General features: G+C 41.1%; 2 protein-coding genes across 2 annotated transcripts in view; one reads left to right on the top strand and one right to left on the bottom strand.

The window, feature by feature from the left end:
- Positions 1-3,982, top strand: part of LOC138021361 (uncharacterized) — a 23,732-nt gene extending 19,750 nt beyond the window's left edge. Inside the window, exons 10-11 of the mRNA XM_068868226.1 lie at positions 1,298-1,373; positions 3,392-3,982. Of these exons, the coding sequence (XP_068724327.1) occupies positions 1,298-1,373; positions 3,392-3,531 (216 nt within the window). The 3' untranslated portion in view covers positions 3,532-3,982. The remainder of the gene's footprint in view (positions 1-1,297; positions 1,374-3,391) is intronic.
- A 593-nt stretch (positions 3,983-4,575) lies between these two features.
- On the bottom strand, positions 4,576-16,675 carry LOC138020975 (multidrug and toxin extrusion protein 1-like). Its single transcript, XM_068867853.1, has 16 exons — positions 16,236-16,675; positions 15,750-15,792; positions 14,305-14,349; positions 13,127-13,224; positions 12,692-12,798; positions 11,534-11,647; positions 10,184-10,251; positions 9,922-10,030; positions 9,250-9,552; positions 9,080-9,140; positions 8,450-8,519; positions 8,086-8,221; positions 7,440-7,477; positions 7,312-7,368; positions 6,700-6,778; positions 4,576-6,016 (listed from the first exon to the last, which is right to left on the bottom strand). Exons 1-16 carry the CDS (start codon positions 16,673-16,675, stop codon positions 5,637-5,639), a joined length of 2,148 nt encoding a protein of 715 aa, XP_068723954.1. The 3' UTR covers positions 4,576-5,636.
- Positions 16,676-22,667: the final 5,992 nt, after the last annotated feature.

Raw genomic sequence — 22,667 nt, 5'->3', positions numbered from 1 at the left:
AGGTAAGACCGATTTCTAATGGAATAACGTGTTCTTGCTTTCAAATGCAGTGTGCAAAGCAGGCGCTTGACTACAGAGAGTGAGTTTTTAACCCTCTCCGCTTTTATTTGCGCGCTACCCTTAAAACTCGCACTCTTTCAACACAAATGGCAAACCAGGTTGATATAACTGGGGACATAAAACGAACCTTCTCAGCGTAGTTGGAAACACGTTTTACAGTTTCATTCTCTTGCTGAAGAATCACCATTTCTTAACATTCACATCCTTGTCCTACTTCCTCCCGATTTTTTTTCACCAACATAAACCAAGTAGTTCCACCTTTATCGCGCCCTTTACTTATACCAAGATTTGAAGACTTGTTTTAATATAGTTAAATGAAATTAAACATAGTTAACGACTAGGAGCTAGTCTGTTCAGTAGTGTTTTGCAGGCGGTTGTTAGTGTCTTGGCCGTCTGGTAGCGTTGTTCAGCGTTTTGGTGCGTTCTGTAGCGTTTGTTATAGTTACATGGTTCACGACCGGGAGCTAGTCCGGTCAGTAGCGCCTTGCAGGCGTTTGTTAGCGTTTTTTATGCGTTTTTGTAGCGTTTGCAGCACTCTTTAGGTTGTGGGAGCCCTGGGGCTGACATGGTTCAGCGGTATTCCTGCGTAGTGCATGCGTTGTTGTCCAATGTGCTTGCAGCGTGTTTGTTGCTCTGTTGGCGTGGCGTTGTGAGTCGGATCAGGAGTTTAGTGGTTCTCGGCGTTCCCTCCCTATCCCCCCCTTTTTGTGTGTGTGTGTGTGCTGTTCTTTTTTTTTTTGTATTCCTTGTTTTTTTGTATTCCTTTTTTTTTGTGTTCTTTTTTTTTTGTATTCCTTTTTTTTGTGTGTTGTTCCTTTTTTTTTTGTATTTTCTTTCTTTCTTTATTATTTATTTTTGTTTCCACTGAGCTATCTGGCTCAAGTGTGACGGGTGCCTTAGGGGGGCCTGGCGCGGGGGGCTCGTGGCTTGGTTGCGGGTTGGGCAGGCCAGTCGGGTGTTCTAGCGCCTTGGGGATGTGACTTCGGTTTCAGCCCCCAGGCTTCCTGGGCACCTACCCTCCACTAGCGACGCAGGCATTAATTGTTACAGTCAGCAGTTAGGCTCTTCTTCGGTTTATTTGGAACGTGTGCTATGATTTTCTCTTGAATTACGCACCATCAAAAGCTGAGAGATTGGGACGTTCGTCGAACCGAATATCTCGGATTTTACCAAAAAGCATGGCGGCATATTCTCCGGTTATTATCGAAGTTTCCTCATCCAGTTTTCTTTTTTACAGTCGGAGATGTTAAAGCGACACAAACGGGAGATCGAAGTGATCATTGCGTTAGAAAAGTTTCATAAACTAAACGATGGTAAGTGTTATTGAACTTTTGCTAATTATAGATGGGATGGTGTGTATTGTTTGATGTAGTGGCTTTTTATCAACTTTCTTGGTTCAGTAGTCTAGTGTGGTTCACACGTAAAAACCCAAATGCAAAGGGAGGTCAAGGTGCAAATTTTAAGGACGTTGTCCCGAAGGACGCAACTGAAAGGAAGGCAAGATACGCATGCGCAGTACTTTTTTTCTTTTCCAAGATGGTTGGTGATTCCATCGTAAGGCCCGATGAAACGATTTCAACATTTGCCCAACATTCGTTGAACAAAAGTTGAACGGATTTTGCGCGAATGTTGAACGCAAAAACAAAGTTGTGTGCAGTCCGTTCAAACGGTTCCAACATTGCACGAACAAAACAACCAACACTTTCGCGAAATTTAATTGGCAGGAACAAAGAACTAGAAACCAGTCTCTTTCGTCCAGATAAAAAAAACTACGCCATAGTGACATTTGCGGCCTGATGCTTGCGTGTGTTCTACAATTATTGAACAGAGTGTTCCAACGACTTCAACACCATCAACATTTTTGAGAACAAAGGAAAAGTTGAATCGACGTTGAATGAAAGTTTAAACCGATTATTTAAACTTGATTCAACACTCTTTCAACAAGCTTTCAACATTTTTTACGCTTTCAACAATGTTGGACGACCTGTTCAAACGGACCGAACATTTGGTTGAAGAAAGCGTTGAATGCATGTTAAAGCAAATCTTGAAACCTTTTAAACGGGCCTTTAGTTTAAACTTCTAAAGACTACCACGTCAATACGAAAATTTCGTTCGCCTTTGAATTTCAAACGTATGATTCAAGCAGATAAAAGGCAAGTACAAATGCAGGCAAAAAATGAACACCTTTCAATCGCTACTACAGTTCCTGTGTCTTAAAAGCTCCATACTATAAATTTAAAGGTCATGGGCGTTAACTATGTTTGGAGCACGATAAATTTTTCCGAGTTTCCTCCAGTCCTTATCGGCAATATACATCTCTTCGTCCATTTACAATCTCATCTCCCATGCAATGGTTGCGAGAATTTCACATTCTGACAATTTCAGTCTTTGCAACATAGCAAGACCGTTGTATCCCCGAACCCAGTTTTGTGGAAGGTCACACAGGTAGGTTTGAATCCAGTTAGAAACCCCCCCCCCCCCCCCCCAACCCGGCGGATTTTTTTTAGTACCCTCCATGGTCTTTTAAGAATTAAGGAAAAACTGCTGCCTTTGTAACCACATACGTTAATGCTTCAACTTCTGAGTATTCTCGGATACGGACTGTAACCGCGCACCGGTGGCTCAGTTGGTTGAGCATCGGGCTGTCATGCGGGAGGTCGTGAGTTCAACTCCGGCCGGATCAACACTCAGGATCTTAAAATAACTGAGGAGAAAGTGCTGCCTTTGTAATTTCATCTGCAAATGGTTAGACTTTCAAGTCTTCTCGGATAAGGACTATAAACCGTAGGCCCTGTCTCACAAATGTCTTCTATGTTAATAAGTTCCCTGTGGGACGTTAAAGAACCCAAACACTATTCGAGAAGGGTAGGGGATAAAGTCCCCGGTGTTGTGGCTGTCCTGTTCTCTCCAGCAGAAGTGGCCGGCTTGGCGGTAATGTCTCTAAAAAGGCTTGTGGTGTACGAGACCACCTAAGCAGAAACAGCCACAAGTCAAAAAGGGACTTTGCCGAGTGCTGGAACATGTAGATGTAGATGTAGATGTAAACCCGAAGGCTCGTGAAATTGTGTGTTGAAGAGGCTGTACACTGACTATTCGCAAAGAAAAGTGCACTGAGTTCTTACTTCTGTTAGTCTTGTAAGGGGTACATTGTGATGGCTGCTTATGCTTGACCCTCCTCAGTGAAACTCAAGTGAAGGAAAACTCTCTCCCAGTATACCTCCCTCATAACTATTAAATTTATTCACGTCATTATTATTAATTTACAAGGCTTGAATCTTATATAAGGCACTTTATAGCGTCGGCTGAGTTCGTCTTTTTTAAACACGTTTAGAATTAAGCGGAGATAGCAGCATGTCGACAAGATCTTCAGCAATGAACAGCGAGTCACCAACAGTGTACAGCCGGGAGTTTGAACTGTTACCTGCCAAGTTTGTTGAATATTACGAAGACGTTTTGTGCGCCACCGACTGAAAAACCATCAACCTGCACTGATCAGTGGATAGTTTTTCTCTGTTTGAGCAATGCTTTAAATGTACTGACAATTCTATGCAATCATTTTTGCGGAAACTCTTCCTCTTCTGACGAAAAAAAAACGTTAGTTATTTGAGAGATTTATCCACGCGTTTACGGTAGACGGCAAACGGGAGACTAAAAGTTGCGCCATGCTAAAAGTTCGAAGAAAAAAAAAAACCTCTTGATTTTAACTCATTTTTGCTTACAAGCTACAGGTATCGAGAAGCTTCTCAAATGGGAGGGAAAAGTTAGAAGAAGAGAATTTCGTGCTTTTGTGATAACACGAAATTTACCGTTTGCAAGCCGCCGTCTCACGTAGACGCGATGTTAAGTCTCTGGTATTTGCAATTTTTTACGCGTTGCAAAGAAAGAGAACGAAATAAAACAGCGAAGTATTTTTTGGGGAAAACCGGTTTCATGCATCCGTCTTCAAAACCGCTTTACTTTAATATGTGGTACAACAAGAGGATGTGAAAGAAATATTTTGTCACGTCCTCGTATCGAGTACATTGGCGTCAATATATTTTTGCATGCTGTTAAGTTTGTCAGCTTATAGTTTGCTCGCTATTGTTGTGTACCATAACTCCTGTGATCTTACTAAGATCAGATGTGCCTCGTATCAAAGACCACACCCTTAAGGGAAAAAATAATTGGAAAAGTATATCACATAAGATGCCGTTCTTGAAGGTGGCTCAAACCGGTTTCGCTAATTTGGAGGGAATGCGTTATGAGAAGGATTAACTCCACAACACTTTTTCACTTAACGGCAATGTTCTGGTACCATATGAAACACCAATAATTGCTTAACAAGATGCAGATATTAATGTGGCTTAATAAATTACCATGACAACTCCCTATATTTTGTGTTTAAGCGCTTATAAATCAAAAACGAACCCGGTAAACCCCCATTTTTTAATGCAGCAAAATGATTAGCAAGCTAAGATGAAACTATCTGCAAATTTTAAGAAAATTATCTGGAGAGGATTCAGAGCCACTTTAAAAGTTTCCAGTTGTGAAGGTGGTTATGAATCTGCTCCAGAAATTTTTTTTAACCTGTGCAAAGAGTTTTATCTTAGCGTGTTAATCACTCTCCAGTGGTAAAAAATGGGGGGTCACCGAGTTCGTTTTTGAGATATACGCGCTTTAAAACCAAAAAATAGGGTGTTTTTAGGGGACTTTTTTTTTGCTATGGTAACCTATCACGTTACATTAATGAGTGCATCTTGTCAAGCCTTTGTTGGTGTTTCATATGGTGTCATGACATTCCCACTAAGTGAAACAGTTGGGTAGATTCAATCCTACCAAATAGTACAGTTTGTTGAAAGTGTTAAACCTGGTTTGAGCCTCCTTAAACGACATTATATAGGCCATTTCCGAGTTGCTGTTTGTTTCAGTTTCGAAGTGAGTATTGGTGCTCAACTACTGTAAGGGAAATGAGTTTGATTTGCATGAGAATACGCAATCATTTCCATTTGAATGGTTGTGGACCAGGGCTCACTTTAAAACTGAGTCATGTAGCAACTTGGAAATGGGCCATTGGAGAAACTGAATCAGTTTGTATGGAAGAACGTAAGATGCGCTCCAGTTCAGCTGTGTATGAACACTGCAGAGACTCAACACAAAATTACAATGGAAGATGTCAAGAGCATGAAAATCCAAAGAAAACATGGAGAAACGCCCATTTAAGAAACCCTGAATAGGGAAGGGGGTCTGGACCTTCCATACGGGTACTGAGCACTAAAGTGGTCACGTGATTTGCGATCACGTGACTGATCGATAATAGGCCATTTTCGAAATATAAATATTCAGCTTGATAGTGACGCAGAGAGGATGCAAAAGCAATAGAAACAAGTTGCAATAAATGTGAAAGATATTAGTATATCATCAACTTTCCTTTGTCTTTGTCCTCTAAACCTCTCTTTCAAGCTGAATTTTAATATATCGAAAGTGGCCGAATTGTTTACGAATTGTCAATTCAACACTGTGAGTAGGCATGTCCTATCTTTCAGAACAAGACAGCAACTTGTTTGATAGATCGTAAGGTTATTGGTCATCTTGCCTGCTCAAGATAGCCCATTCTTGGGTAAGGGAGTTACCACTCGAAATAAGACCGCTAACAATAACACCAACAACGCAAATATGAGCCACCTAAGCCTGCGTCCAATTAAATCCTGTTTCTCCCTTGGCGTCATTTTGTTTCCATGGACACTTGACTGCCTGGCGACACTCTTTTTAGCGATATTTCCTTTATGGAGGGGCTGCACGCTTCCACCAATTTCAATGTTCATGGCCCTTAGAGGGGCATTGTGGAGGCTGAGTAAAGAGGATGATCGGATTATCCAAGACATGACAGGGTTGGGTGGATGCGTAAACTCTCTTGCTGTCAGGTTTGTATTCACGGAGAAGAGCGACGAGGTTCTGGAAAGCCAGGAAGCTATGAGATCTACAGAAGAAAAGGAGGGAACAAATCCGCTTTGCATTTGCTGGAATAGATAGCACAAGAATTAACGGCTCTTTGTTAGAAGCAAAACATTTTACAACTGTGATGTGTTCGGGTACAAACCTTAAAATCCCGAAAACGTAATTTCATAGAATTGCAGAAAAATCAGACAGGGGCAAAAGTTTGTAGTATCAACAAGCAACCCTTGTTTTTAATACGCACGCCAAATCCTTTATTGATTTCTTTAGCTTTCCAGCCCATCTATCCTTCTCTTATCTAAATCTAAAAAGCTGTGTGTAGCTTGGGTAAAAGACGGCAGTTGCGAACGTCGCTGCCAGCGCATACCTTAAATGGCTTGGTAACGTTGAAGTTTTGTCACATCAAAATAGGCCATTTCCGAGTTCATGTCTGCCTCCTCTTCAAAACGAGGCTAAGTGCGAAGTTTTTGTGATGGCAATTAGTTTTACTTAACATATGAATGAAAACTAACTAAGAAAGACTTCGCACTTAGACTCGTTTTGAAGAGGAGGCAAACATGAACTCGGAAATGGCCTATTTCTGGGTTAGTTGCAAAAGGATTTCTCAAGTCTTATAACGCCTTAAGTAACGTCCTCCTTTCAGTCATTCGTCAGTGTCATTAAATTCTAGATGATTCCAGTAGTATAAGTTAGGATTAATTGTCTTACTTTCTTCATCTTTGTCGCCGTTGCCAGCGCTCCAGCTTAATCCTGATGCAGGCCTTTTAAGTGCCATTCTAATAAGAGACTGACAAGAAAACAACACTCCATGATTATAAAATTTTAATGTTAAAATAATATGCAAAAATGTAGTCTCCTACTGACGCAGCCAATCTTTGTGTCCATCACGCAAAGCTCCCCCTTTCCTCTTGTGGGAGGGAGGGGGGGGGGGGGGGGAGTGCGTGCGTGGCGACAAAGAACGGCTGCGTGAGAGACAAGTGTGTAATTCATGTTAGACCAAATCACCACCGGTTAGCTCAGTTGGTTGAGCACCAGGCTGCCATGCAGAAGCTCGTGTCGCAACCTTTCCTGTTAATCGACAATTCGGGACGTTAAAGAACCCGCACAGTTCATGAAGAGTAGGGTAAAAGCCCCGGTGTTGTGGTCTGTCCTCTTTCACATACATGCTTGGGTTGGATGAGTGAGTTGCGGTTCTCAGTTGTATGTTATGCTTCCCTTTCTGATCAATCCATTTACGTTATCGGATAGTCTAACTTTGTGTGTCGAAACACTGCTGAACCTGATATCATGTACCACTCCTTGTTGACTTTGAGTCCTTACCGTGTTAGTATACTTGCCCCAGTCCATTGTTCGCAAGATAGCAATAAATGCGATGGCCTGAAACCGAATCCAAGAAATGTAAGCTCAGAATGCTGAAGGTGATGTTTGTTTCCACGAGCAAAGCTTACCTGTAAAATAAGTCCGACTGTAATGCCCCACCAGAAACCTTATCACGCAAGAAGAAACGAAATTAAGATAAGTCATTATAACAGTACAAAACCCAAAAGAAAACCAGTGGGCAGAATATACCGGGTCTGCTATTCCCTGCATGCAAAGTAAATTTCTCATCTCTCGCCCCATGGCACTACCTCTTCTCACTGTCAATCTACGTAAGGATCTTGGAACTTGGAATTTATACTCCCAAATAGCTGGGCTAACACTGGGAGATATAAAATAACGAATTAAATAATAATAATAATCCACAATAAATATATAAAGTCAAAAAGAAACCGTAAATATAATGTAAATAGTTCAAAGTCTTTTCAGGTGGTTCAGGGTCTTCATATTCTGAATGCCCCACATGGCTAATGACTTAAAAGAAGTAATGTTCTTAGCTTGGACTGTTTGAGTTGACAGTTTGTTCCATAACCGAACAGTTCGTACAAATGGAGAATAACTGTGTGCAAGAACACTTCAGTAGGGCTGGAGCATAGCATGTTGGATCGTTGATCTAGGAGCTGGTTGGATAGAAGATGGGAATTCAAGATCTGTGAGATTGTTAGATTCCAAGGAGTCCCAACCAAGTTGATTTACAAGGTCTTGTGGACATCCTACCTTCCAAGCCAAGTGTGAACGCATACGAGGCAAACGTTATACCCAGGGGAAGAGCTCCACAGTAATAGAAGGCGAAATGAATGAAAATCCCAAGCTTCGGACGACCGGAGCCACGGATTATGCTGCAACATATCATCTGGAGTGGATACAAGTGAAAGAACAAATAATCGCTAACGACTCAGTTTGTGACATTTGGTCGTTCAGACTTGATCAATTGGGAGGAGGATTAAAACCGTAGATCATGTAGTTATATCATAGCCTGGAGAACTGTCTGGTTTGTTTTGTCTTAACATTTTTCATTTAGGGGGAGGGGGAGTACTTTATAATACTGAAGCAAAGATCTTTCGTAGAATATTTGTTGTACCTGTATGCTCACAAATATTGCAAATCCTGTCATTGCTGGAGTAACTCTGCTGACCAAATTAACGATCTCACTGAAATATGGAGTAAAACTGATTTTTTAACGGAGGATGGGAAGAGAAAGCGCGGGGGCCATAGATGGCCTCTTTGGCTTCTCATTTTCGTCTCCAAAGGCAGCGATTTTTTTTGATTAGCAAGAAGAATATCGACCTCTGACCGGTTCCGAAATAAATATATGCCAGGCGTAACAAAAAGTTTGCAATGGGTGCCAACCACTATCGCTATAAATTGATGGTTTGCATTTGACATCACGGCGTCCATGTTGGTGTATAGAACAATGCATTAAAATGTCTTGGAATTCTTATGCAAAACTTGTGGGGCCATTTTCTATTGTTTTGTGCACCAACATGACCGCCTCATCAAGTCGATGCAAACCAAGAATTCGTGAAACTTTCTCAGCGGATCCGGTTTTCCTGGTTTTAAACCAGAGAACCTTGTTTTCTTCGCGCCGATGGGATAGGAGGAGAATGGTCACTGCTTGCTTGTGTCGCAAGGCGTAATAGGCCGAGTTCGATATAGCAATATTCAGGCATGGCTGCGAGGTTTTATGGTCAAATTTCGGGTAGGGTCGTACCTCTTGTTGAACACTATATTCCATTGGCTGTATAGTGTCGAACTTCGAATTGTTTTCTGTGCTAAATTCATTATCTTTGTTCGTTCTATTGTTCTTTCGGCTTAGTTCTGTTTTCTTTGTCTCTCAGGTCTCATGGGAGATTTCTAAACAAAATAACATTCAAATTAAACCATGAAGTCTCGTAGCCATGTGTGAATATTGATATATCGAACGTAGCCTATGAGCTAACAAAAAAGCAACAGCAAACCTATCTATACTCATACATAAGATGAGGGAAATGAAAGATGACGTTTTTAAGATTGAATAGCTGGAATGCTCACTCACTGGAGCGTGGGCCTTAGATGAGCCGGATATTACGACATTAAAGATCCTTATATTAATGACAAACCTGTTCGCGGTAAAAGCTTTTCCAAGCTGGTCTTTTAGAGCGAGAAGAAGTATGCACAATATAACTGTAAAACAACCTGCAGGGAGCATTTCACATCATTAGGTAATATGCAACAATGGGAGCCCATCCTGGCAATGCGAAGAAATTGTAAACACTTTGTCTTTGATTCAGTAACTTGGTTCATTTGAGTTCCGTAAATGTAATTACTGCCCCCAAACATAGGACGAGCAGTGTAAACGGTCGGTCATCGAAAGATTAGTATCAGAAAATCTCATTTGGGTTGAGGTTTAGATAAGTCCTGGTTGAGTTGGTTTTACCAACCCATTGGCCTATACTTCAGTATTTTAGTGTCCAATCTCTAACTTCAAGGATGCAAAACGAAAGAAATGAAACACGACTATCTACACACAACAGTGATAACTAAATAAAAGGTATATGCAACAAAGGAACTTACATGTGAAGACAATAGAGACTTTCATAATATGTTTCGCCGCATAAAAGTGACGCTTTCTTAAAGTGTTCCTCACTCGGACACAGACTGCGGCGGACAGGCCAAGTGGAACCTGACAGAGTGAAATGGTTGTTTAGAACTACTGCTTTCAAACATCGTAACCGTGGGTTGCAGAGTTTTTTTTTTACTTCTTCGTGTGTGTTAAGTTCGTCAAAGTTCTCGAAAATACTGAATTTTGTAAATATCTTTCGATATTTGCTCTCACCATGTACACAAGACTTGCATACTGCATCAAAATGCCTTGAGCTGCCAACTGCACATTACCAAAAGTACCTGCAGAAAGTGGCGTGTGATAGTTAATATGAGAAATTTAAAAAAATACTATTGAAACGCAAAACCATGCTTTACTTCATGGAAAAAGCGCGAATCACTGCTGACAGATGCAAGTCTGGAAACAAGGCAGGATAATTTTATAGTTTCCTTCACAGGAAGTTTCCCAGTGTAGGTGGTTTTCACGTGACGTCACCGTCGCTATGTTGGTGGAAGAAAACAAAAGATCTCTCATAAGGAACTTGTCAGAAATTAGAAGGAGGGAAGAGGGGGGGAGGGGGGGGAGGAGGTGAAAATTCGGAGAGGGTCACAGTTTTTTGAGCCCTTCGAAAGGCCATGGAAAAAAAGAGACAGCAAAAGAGGGAGGGTCACAAGAAATTAAGCCGTTGTGATCGTGAAGTTTGAGGATGCTTTAACATTATGTTATAACACGAATACACAGTATGAAAATCATGCCATTCGCTTTTTTCATCAATCCCATAATACAGTTCATTTGGGGGGGGGGGAAGGGGGTATTTGCATTTAAAAAATGGATATCCAGTTCACTGAAGCGAGATACAGTCCTAAGAGTAAATAACTTGTACTCTTTTTATGTAAATACCCACCAAGACGTATTGCATTGTGGGATGGTGAAAATAGTCAATACAAAATATTTCCTGCCATATGAACAAGTCAAGTCATTGATGGTTTTGAACGCAGTGCGTTTATCTTGGTTTTCAGTGGTAGAAATTATTATCTTATTGAGCCAAAAGCGTTTTTGGTCCTGTTTCTCCAACAGAGATATCACTTGCATGTTACGTTTGCTTTATCAAAAGTACTGATCCAATTTTCTTTTACAACTGTGTAACAAATTTTGGGGATGAGTTCCAGGGGAGGGTCAAGACATTTCAATCCCTTACCGAGGGAGCGTCATTTTATTTTCGCCGCTTTACTGAACATCTCCTCCTCTTCCCCCCCCCCCCCCCCCCCTGCTAATTTGTGACAAGTCCCTTAGCTCCTTTTGCTCGTCCACCAGCTGAATTGTACATTGCACATTGCAGCATTGTTATCTGTGTCTTGTAGAGATTGATTGCAAACCACCTTTTGTAGTTTAATCTTACAGATGACTTCTTGCCCAGGAAATCGAAATGAAAGTCAATCACTGGCTTTCTCGAACCGACACCCACACGAACAAAGTCATGTTTAATCAAGGAATTTATATAACACTCCTCGGTTTAATTTGCAATACTATTGCTTTTGATAGCTTGAAATTCTGAAATTGACCCTATGAAATGTGAATACTTACCAACAAAGAAAGTTCCTGCTTCGAAGCTTCCCCACTCAGTGCAAAGCATTAGGAAACCCGGCACCGCCAACGTCATGAACTGGCCCCAGTGCCGAAGACTCTCCGTTGTCCATCCTTAATTAAGAGTATTCATAATAATAATAATGATGACGATAGCGACAAGATAGGATGGATTGGGATTTCAACTTTGTATTTCAGCTTTTTAAATGTGGAGTGGGGTAAAACATGACTTCTTTTAGTTGAATAAATGAAATAACTTAATGAAGGACGAATGAGAAAAGTGATACCAGCAGCTTATCAAGGGGAGCTTCTAACTCCCATACTTGGCCCAGGAGTCAACTCTTTCCTGAGTAGATTTATTTATTTATAGAACGCCTCCCTTGGGACATTCAGCACCCCCACTGTTGTAAAAGCGAATCAAAACAGAGCCATCTCCGCGTCAAGGGAAATATGATAATTTTCGTGGGAAAATCGTGATCTTCGGCAAAGGGCTGACTCAACGAATAGGCCATTTTACAGTTGTTTGCTCTGCGACCTAGCCTATGAATGGTTGCGAGGCTGCCGGTGACCTTGCATTGATACAGCCCCCACTGCTTTTATCATGTAAATTGTGTTGTTGTAATTCTAATTAGTCCGTATTAACATTACAAAAGCAAGGAGGTTGTATCAAAACACGGTCTCACCGGCATCCTCGCTTCCATTCGTAGGCCAGGTAACTTAGCTACAACTTTAAAATGGTCTATTAGTGCAATCTTGACTCCAGAGAGCTCTTCTCTTTTGCAGATAACTGAGGGAGAGAAGAGCTCGGGGGAACCCTGAAACAAAGTGTCTTCTCATTGGTTTTCGTGAAGAACAATGAAAAGCGTCTCTGATTGGTGCATTCAGGTCAGCACAAGGAGTGAGCAGGCGCTGTAAGGTTCAAATAGCCAAATGTTGGATATAAGAACCCTAAGGCGCGTGTTCCCCTTTTCCCATATAGAGTTTCCAAGAGCCTCGGGTCCTGCGTAGACATAAGATCCGAGGCTCTGGAGACGAGAATGGGAAGTAGTGAAGATAGAGTTCCCTGGTGATACGCATGCGCCACTAAAAGATCACGGGATCGCTGTCTTCCACTCGGCCCAACTAAAGGCTGATCGAGCGGTTTCTACGCTTCGTTACCTTCCTCAGGCCACGTCCTCTTGTAGCGTTTAGAGCACACCAGGTAATAAATTGAAGCTGCACCGATGAAAAGACAGTACGTAGCGCAAGATGCCAAAGCCACGCCACTAAAAAAGAAAATTGTAGGTTCATTTAAATTAAGAAAAATCTCGTACGCTTGCTGCTTAAAACAAGCTTAGCTGTTCATTATGGAGCTCACGTTAAGCAAAGCGCAACAAAACAATAATTCTCAGATACTATCTTCGCTCTTAAATATTTTTAATGACAGTAAATGCTTGATGCTTCAAGACGCCACTATAACGACACTAACACGAATTCGCGTTGGAAGAGAATTCATTTTTTCGTTGTTGCTTAAAAATTAATCAAGCTCAGCTCGGCTGGTGCCCAAAAAACGGAACTAGAAGTAGAGTGATGGATTTTGCAACACTAACCCACCTGAAACCGATCTCGGCTCCTTGAACCAACAAAGCATTTATCAGAACGTGCATGATGTTTGCAGCGGCACCAATGTAGATTATGGGCTTGAAAATACCCTGTTCTTAAACAAGATATCGTTAACGGCATCAAGAGAAAATGAGGGGACAGAGAAGGAAGCTCCCGGTCCAGCCCTTGGGATATGTCATGTCCACGAAAGTTATTTTTAGACTAGCGGAAGTCTTCCGAGACGTTCGCATGCAGGCCAACCTCGGTCCGATGTTTGAAAGAAAATATGTATTCATCAGCCTTTCACGAGCGCCATCATTTTCTCTTTTCACTAAGAACCTGTTAGCGAGGTAAGACTGCATGCGGACGTCGTAGAAGACAGACTTCCGCTAGAACAAAGACTATCGCTCGTCTAAAAATAACTTTCGTGGACATAACATATCCCGGCCAACGCCTTGAGCCTCCCTCTCTGTCCCCTCATTTTCTCTTGACGGCATATAATACTGGCAGAATAAGAGCGTCTTCTGGCGATTAAATGCTGTAAAAACAGGGGAAAAAACATGAATGTCTTCATCGTCTCACACTAGAAACAAACAAAAATAATAGGTCGATCGTGAGACAATCTACAGGCGCCCGCGGAAAACCCTTGTGACTGCTACTGTCGCAGGAAGTAATGCTGAAGTCAATCCTAGGTGTAGTCAATTTTAGACAAACAAAATAGTCGCCAATCTCCATTTCACAGACATTCTTCATTTGAAACTTCTGCTTTTTGGCAAAATCTTAGCAATTGCCTGGAGAAGCCTGAAAAATTCAGGACTTCAAACCCGTGACCTCGCGATGCCGGTGCGGCGCTCTAACCAGCTTCGCGAGGTCGCGGGTTAATTAAACCCCATTAAAGTCCTGAAATTTTCAGGCTTCTCCACGCAATTGCTAAAATTGACTGCAAGGATCATAGCTTCACCTCATTTCATACATCATTTCAGTTGTTTATTCTAAAATCGTCTGTCTAATAGACCTATTTCGATACATTAAAATTCAGTCCTATAAACAAAGGGCATCATCTCGAGGCTCTGGGGAATAAATATAAGGATTTGTATGAGTTTATTCCCCAGAGCCTCGAGATGATGCCTTTTGTTTGGGACTGAATTTTAATATATCGAAATTGGTCTATTTTGGTTTGCTTTCCTTACCTGGATCTGTAGGTAACGTTGAATGAGAACATACACGAAATCCGCCTAAAAATACAAGAGTAGATGTTTTATTAAAGATTGTTGCAATTCTGTCTTGGTTTTTTAGACAAAAGCAAAGTGACCAAAGTTTTTCTTTTTTGTGCGTCAAGTTTTTAAGAAGTCTTTAAAACGTGCGGATTGCTGAGTTCAGTCATGTTACCGACTCCGTAATACCCGAGAAGAAGCATTGATGGGAAGGAGCGGAACATCCTCTCTTCCCTAAGCTGTTCATGTAATTTTAATGCCCAGTCTCAGACAAAGCGTCTCCAGCAACCTGATTGGCTCATTTTTACTACTGTATTCAGTCTGTACCTTATTTCATTATGTTACCGACATTTTTTCTTGGTTTCGTTTGTTGTTCTGAGTAAGGGAGAAAGACGACCATCAACAATCCCCTGGGCCGTGTTGCTCGAAGCAAGGTTAGCGCTAACCAGTCTACGAGCAACCGGTCCCTGTGGATGCTATGTTATAGCAATAACCGTGCAATTCTAAACCTTGCCAGCAACAAAATAGCCCTCCCTAAAGGGAGCCTCCCCTCCAACAAAAAGTCAAATTTAAACTACAAGAAATGAATTAAATGTTTAGAATCCAATTTATGTGAATTGTTTTCAAAGAAAGCGTTCGTATCCGAAATAAATGAATTTCAAACTCACTTGTTATTTTTGTCAGATTTTCCGCGCACCGCCATCCGCCTTATGTGATTGTGACGTGTTGGGACGCTTTATTTCTACTTCAACCCCTAAACATCACTGGTATTCAAGATGGTGGCGCAAGGGAGATTTGGAAATGGAAGTAAGTGATGGCCTAAATTTAATTTTTTTTTTTCTGAACAAACATTTTTTTGAAAACTTTATAATTAAATTTGATTGCAAACATTATTTCGTCCGGTTTAAAGTTTTTCTTTCGTAGAAGTGTAGGTGGTACCCTTTCAACAAGCCTAGCGAGGATTAAAAGGTACATTTCTAAACAATCCTTGCCTTACTAAAATGTTAGCCACCCTCGACGAATTTTATCCTTGCTTTGTGTTTTTCTGTCTTGTAAATGGGGTTTGCATCTCGGTCGGCTCATAAACTGTTTGATCGCGCCAAGTGTGGTGAAGCTGAAAAAGTCACGGTTGTCCCATGTGAAGCAAAATTTTCACTGAAAATTTTGACACGGTTGAGACAGACAGAGTCATGACTGTCAAAATTCCTTAAATATTGACCGAATGCATAAATGGCGGCCAAAAATGTATTCTTTTGTTTACGTGCTAATGAGACTCACTAGCCTCGCTCTCAAGCAACAATTAAGCCATTGCTCTATCCGTGCTTGACCAAATTGCCAAGCTTCCCCCAAGTTAATCTAAATTTAACCAGGAGCCATATTATGGCTCCTGATTTAACACATCCAGTCAGGTTTATACTCACAATTAACGCCGGAAACCAAATGAAGACGAACAGCTGCGAAAGTCTGAAACGGAGGGAAAGTCCTTTTCGATCTCCATAATTCTTTCTATGATTCAAATTTCTTTCTCCCAATAATGGTTAAATATTTATAGTACTGTGACATCAAAGTCGAGCCTAATAGTGAACATCATCATTGAAACAGAGGGCCAGTATCATAAAGATTGCTATCATTTACTTTGCTTGTCTCTTGTCCTTTGATTATTACCAGAAACCTATAAGGGTTGAAACGTGTAACGGACCCTTGTGTGCTGGTAAACAAGCTTCTGAATATTCAATTTGCTAAGTACCATATTTGGAACAAGAAGAGCTAGGGGTTTTCAAATATGGTACTTCGCACTGAAACATTCAACCAATCAGTTCGCACTGAATATTCGGAAGCTGTGAACGCGCGTTACACGTTTCAACCCTTATGGGTTTCTGTTATTACACAAAGGACAGTATAATCACCTTGCTGGCTCTCTTTCCTGTTTTCCAAGTAACAGCAATGGTTCAGTATTTGTCCAGACAGCCCAAACTAACAGCGTTACCAATCCTAGAAACCATACTCCTCTCTGAATTACAACGCCTACAAGCCTGTAGTTCCGGACGTAGTACGCTTGCGCACAAAGTGCCTCCACTGCTGTAATTACCCCTGACCCGGCAACTGTACCAGTGATCGCGATATAGGACATCGATAACACCGTAGCCGCCAGCTCTGCTTCCCCTAACCCTCCAGCGAACAGAAGGGTGATGGTAAACAAAGAATTGTGTAGGAAGTACTGCAGGACAGTTGGCCATGACAATGTAAATAACTGTCTCAATTCTCGCTTCGTTTTTGTGGATATCAATCTTCTGTTGAACGTAGTTCTGTGCTTATGAAGAACTCTCTGATCTGCCTTTTTTGTCATCGTCTCGATGGCTGTAAAACAATTACAGTTAAACTCTTGTGTGTTAGTTTATTTTCTTTCTCATTTACTGAACATTGCACACGAAAGTAATCATTTGAAGAACTAATAAATAAGTCTAAGCAAGGCTTAGATTTTGCTTTAATTTATTGTCCTCATTTTTCGGACAAAAAATGTCTTCAACAGGCTCGGTTTCAGTATACCCGGCCGCTAAAATTTGAAACTTAAAAACCTGCTCCCGCAGTCCCGCAGTCATCTAAGTTGCATATGGTTTTCGCCAGACTGTTGACATACGATTTATCCGATTGTTACGACTACACGATTTTTCCGATTACACCGATGTTTACTCTCCGATTCTTCCGATTATACGATTGTTCGCAGCCGAGCAAACACAGCCCCTGATAATAACTAACACACGGTAACGCAGAAGACCACAGTACCGCTCGATTTTTACTGGTTCTAAAAGAGTTGTTCCCGAACGAAGACGAACACAACGCCAAAGACCACACAGGAATACTCGATTATCACTCGTTCTAAAGGAGTTGCCCCCGAATGAACACAGAAACTGCGGGAGCAACAGTTATACCCTCACTGAATTCCACTTAGTTCACGACTGTGGGACCGCTGGAGTACTAGTTGTACCCCCACCGAACTCGACTACGGGAGTCCGGGACTGCGGCGGCAACAATTATACACCCCCTGCATTCCAATTAGCTTTAGACTATGGGAGTGCGGGACTGCGAGAGCAATAGTTACACACTCCAATTAGTTCACGACTGCGGGAGTGCGCGACCAACAGATTTATGCTGTGAAGAAATGGCCGGGTATTCTAGAATCGCTTTTTTTTTTTTACCAAAACATCGAAAATCACCATGACTGATTAAAGTGCTTCAGTCACGATGGACTTAATTTGTTTCTTTCACTCTTTGGATGAAAACAATTGATTGCTAGTAAAATAAATTGCAATGGTTTTTTAAGAAGCAAAGTGGAATCGATTGATATGTATCTCTTACAATTTGGAGCCCAATTACCGCCAATACTTAAATTTGACTCTCGCCCTGCTGGACAACAACAGCATTTAAAACTGAAGCAAAGCAATTGACAACGTCGTCACCAAACGCATTTCTAGGAAAATAATAGAATTTTGTTCAATATAAAAACACCTGAACATAGGACTAATTAGGGTAGTGCATTTTAAGATAAATCTCGTTTCCGAGTAAATTGAGATGCGAATGAGGTGTGTTCTGTTTGGTTTGTTGCAGGATCCGGGAGAGGCAGCACGGATGCACTAATTCATAAATATATACAGGTAGAATGAATTACAGCAGAGCTAAAAAAGAAATTTCAAGTGAAAAAAAAGTTAGGAAGAGTGAAAATCAATCGAGGGGAGAAGTCTTATCACAACAACAAATCATTAATAATCAATTTAAGTTGACGATGGTGAAATAAAACCAAAGGGTTACTGATTCGATCGAAAATACATTTACTGCCGGATAAGCCATGGGAAAGATTACGACTAGTTTTTAAAAGTACTCCGATTTTTACTGCAATTGCTTGGCATTTTAGAATATATCCGAGTATAAGGCTTTCCAATCTGCACCAGAATTGTCCCTGAAATGATTTAGATGCAATTGTTTTGTATCAAATTATCAATCTCAAAAATTGGTGTCTTTTTCTGTTGGGAACCTGTTATAAAGTAGAAATTATGATAAAAGTGAAATGAAGCACTGAAATACTCACCATCGTTGAACTAATTATTTTTTTCTGAATTCTCCGAGGTAAATTTCAGTAATTTTAAGAGCAGGGATGTCTTCGCACAAACGAACATTTAAAACTTATACAAAATATGTTACGCCTTCTTGACGTACATTATTGAACAACTCGGTTAATTTCATTTTAGGATTGGATTTCTACGACACTTAGGAGTTAAAATGAATACATTTGTTCGTCCAATTGGTAATTGAAAGCAGTCACCATTTAATTTGCATCCCATGTGCCAAGAAAGATTCCTGTGGAGCAAAGCCAGCTTCAAATGTGTTGGTGTGTAAGTTGAATCGTTTTCAGCTTTTTCTAAAAATGGCATTTGTCCTTTTGTCATTTGTCTTTTTGTCTCAATGGTGACTCGGGGATACTCGGAAAAAATCCAATTGCTTCTTTGCAGGAGTCGAACTTACGACCTTCCGATTAGTAGTTCGGGTGCTCAAGCACTGAGCTATAGGAGACTCGTGGGAGCCAGGTCATCATACGTACTTTATTAAAAGATCAATGAAGCATGGCAGCCATTTGCTGATGCGGACCTTAACACAATTCCTTTCATAAAACTTGTCTGCTCAAGACTATATTTCTTTGAGGCTAACTTGAATTTATTTACATCATCTATATTCCTTGTTTCGTTATTGAGACTATTTCGTATTCTCAGTATTGGACTGGAACTAGCTTGCAAAGGAGGCTAATGCGGGAATCTTTTCAAATGCAAATACTTTTTAATATATTCCCCCGCATTAGCCTCCATTGCAAGCTACGGTAGTTCCAGTCCAATACTGAGAATGCGATAATGGTCTGTTGTCACCAGGTTGAGGTGACGCCATACTACTAGGACTGAAAACATCGAAACGGTGCATTCTTGCTATTGAAATGAAATATTGTTAAACCCGGTAGATGAAATGAAGAGATAGTATTTTTTTCCATATCGATCCGTCTATTAGGGACTGTGCAATAATTATCAGGAAGGGGGGGTCCTAAAATGAGCTTCACCAAAGGAAAAATTAGATAGGTCCCCCCCTCCAGCAGCGTCAAGATTAGCTGTGACTCCCCCCCCCCCCTCACGTTCTCTCAAAATTATGATGTGCCCCCCCCCCCCCCCCCTCTCTAACCCGTACCTTTAGATATTGAAAAACTTGAGAACAGATACCAATATCTTTTATCCGACACTGACCCTGCTTGTGCAGGAAGGTTTCTCCGAGAGGATTACAAGCCAGCTCCCCATGATGACAGCAACATCAGACGTTGCAAACAAGAGGCAAATGATATCCAGGACAAGCTTAATGCTGTCGTAACCAAGTTAGAAAAACACTGAAGACTGGCCTCGGCTGTTTACACAATTTCAATGCTGAACAACGTCATTCAATAAAGTCAAAGTCGGTTTAAACGTTCTGCATCTTGTAGAAGACCTGGATAGGGTGATTGCTAAAAATATAAAGCGACATTTCCTATTGATGCCAAATTTAAAGCATCTAAATCAAGAAAAAAGAAGGAACAGAAGAAAAAAAGGGAGAAGAAGAGGATTGCTGCCTCAGAAAGCAGTAGGACCCGAACCTGTATAATTTTTCGGTCTTTGGGAGGTGAACCCATTGATGACAACTATGAAACAGAAGTATGTGGTATTCCTCAGCTAGAAACTGTAGACCTAGAAACCCTCTCGCTGTTTAAATCAAGAACAGACCTGGCATGTCTGCGGGACCTCTTAAATGCCAAATGTTTTATTGGCAAAGCTCGCAACGTGGTTTGTGACTTCTGTGCATGAGCGATTGTTTCAATCTATCATATGTTGACATTCTAAATAAGTTAAAGCATGTGTTTATGTTGATGCAATATTTAGACATTATGGATAGTCAAAGGCGTGGCATCTGTCTATTTGGAAAATGTTTATTTATTCATTATCGAATTTGTGAAATTTAATTAAGACCCCCCTCAACTTACTTGAGAAATCTAATGTAGTGCCCCCCCCTCCTTTCCATTATTTTAACTTAAGGCCCCCCCCTCTGGTTTTAGGGCCCCCCCTCCTGATAATTATTGCACAATCCCTTATCCGTCTATAAAAGTGATCAGGTATTCTGAATCGCTCCAATCCGTCAATGGGTCGTTGGAAAACAATGAGACAGTATCTAGTCTTCTAGCGCTGGAGCACTAATTTGGGACACTGATAATCTCTTGTGTAAACTGAAATCAACAAATCAACGCAAACAACATCATATGTTGGTTTTCGAGGAAAGGGAGAAAACCGGACAAAGACCAGAGCAGAGTAGAGAACCAACAAACTCGATCCACACATGGAATCGAACCCGGGCTACATTGGTGGGAGGCAGGTGCTCTCTCTCTCTCTCTCTCTCTCTCTCTCTCTCTCTCTCTCTCTCTCTCTCTCTCTCTCTCTCTCTCTCTCTCTCTCTCTCTCTCTCTCTCTCTCTCTCTCTCTCTCTCTCTCTCTCTGCGCCAGCCCGGCACCCCCAACCCTGACTGAATTCTGCTAACAAAAACGTTGTTATTGCCATTCTGCACCCCGTGATAAAAAGGTCAATTTATCCTCCAATCAAGCGTTAGTCAATTTGATAGAACTAACGGTGCCATGGGAAGGGAATTTTGTTGATGAAGAAGACCGAAAATACAAGTGTTATAACGAACTGATAGATGGTTTGCAGAGAGGCTGGCAGAATGCAGTTGAGGAGTAAGGGCCTAAACTGGCTGGCATGTTTCCTCCTGATGACTTCTTATGCTAGATCGAAATTGGATCGGTCTACATCCCTGGCCCCTAACCCTTGTCCCTATCGATCCTTAGTATCCAATCTTTTTGTAACACCTCTTTGCAATCAATAACGGTCCGGGGCTGCTCGTTTTGCAATGCTTTACATGCGTGCAAGTTCCGCTCAAGTTGGGTTAATTCTATATTCCGATAACTTTATCTAGCAGTCACTAAAACCCCACTGATTCAGTCTCAGCAAAAATGACGTTTTCTGAGAAGAGACGAAAACTGCAGCAGATTTTTTTTCTATCCCGTTCGGATTAAAGGTTTTGGTTTTGGCCCGACGCAGATTCGCTATTCTTTATAATACTAACTCTTAATTGGAGTACAAAGTTAGCCGTGTGAATGGAAGTGAAGAGTAAGTCTGATAACAGAGTGTGCCATTGAAAGTTAGGACGATGTGTTCAAGTCATGGCCACCACAGGTCTTAGAATACCAAATCGCGCAGATACAGTCAGTTAACACATTATATATGCTGCTCGGTATTGAGCGTCGTTTTGACAACGCAGGAAAACTTGTGCCCAAATTCCAGTTCACAGGAAGCGTAAAGAGCACTCGGCAATTTCGCATCATACTGGTTTGACAATGTTTGTATGTTCGACGAAAGCTAATATATGAAAACCATATATATTGAACTGCGGAGAGAAGCAAGTTAAGATGCGAGTGACCATCGCAGTTATATAAATCAACGTTGCTTGAGCAGTGAAAGTTGATGCTGAGATGGCTTGGTAGAGGACTGCACCTGCATCGCAGAAGTCTGGGTTAGAATCCAGTTCAAGGCCTAATTTGTCATGCTTTGCTTTCGTTACTGCTCAAGTAACGTTGATTAATAACTGCGATGATCAGCATCTTAACCTAATGGTTGTATAGCTGTTTTTCACCCACGCGACATGTGACCATGTAAGTTTGTTAAAACAAAATTAAACGATTGAAGAAGAAAGAATTTAGTTCTTGGTAGATTGTTTAGATAACAAACAACGTTTGTTACGACACCAGTATGGTCTCTGTGACTTCATGTGAAAACATTCTCAGGGCATGTTGGTTACTCCGCTAGCCACTTGCATGGGCGCGCTGATAGCAACCAGCACTCTTTTTGTTGTTGAAGTTTTATTTTCTTTCTTGCTTACATATACAACACTAAAAGTGAACTCAAACTGACGAAAAGAACATCTGTTGGATGACAAAAAAACATTGAAATGATACCAGATTTTAGTTACGATATCAGGCCTTAATTAAAAAGGAAATTTTTTCTTGTTTCTGTTTCTCATATTCTGGAGTGCTGCTTTCCTTCGTCTTCTGGCTTCAGCGACTGCAGCTGCGGCAGCTTCGGCAGCTTCGGCTTCTTCTCTTTCTAATTGTGCTTGCCTGAGAAATAATAAAAACCTTATGTTGAAACTCTGAATTCTTACTGAGTAGAGATTTGGGTAGCTTATCTCGATCAATAAACGGTGTTCTCTACTCGAGAATGGTGCGGTATAT

The sequence above is a fragment of the Montipora capricornis genome, chromosome 10 (genome assembly GCF_036669925.1).
Source record: "Montipora capricornis isolate CH-2021 chromosome 10, ASM3666992v2, whole genome shotgun sequence".
In the NCBI taxonomy this organism is placed as follows: domain Eukaryota; kingdom Metazoa; phylum Cnidaria; class Anthozoa; order Scleractinia; family Acroporidae; genus Montipora; species Montipora capricornis.
This window is presented reverse-complemented; position numbering and strand designations above follow the sequence as displayed.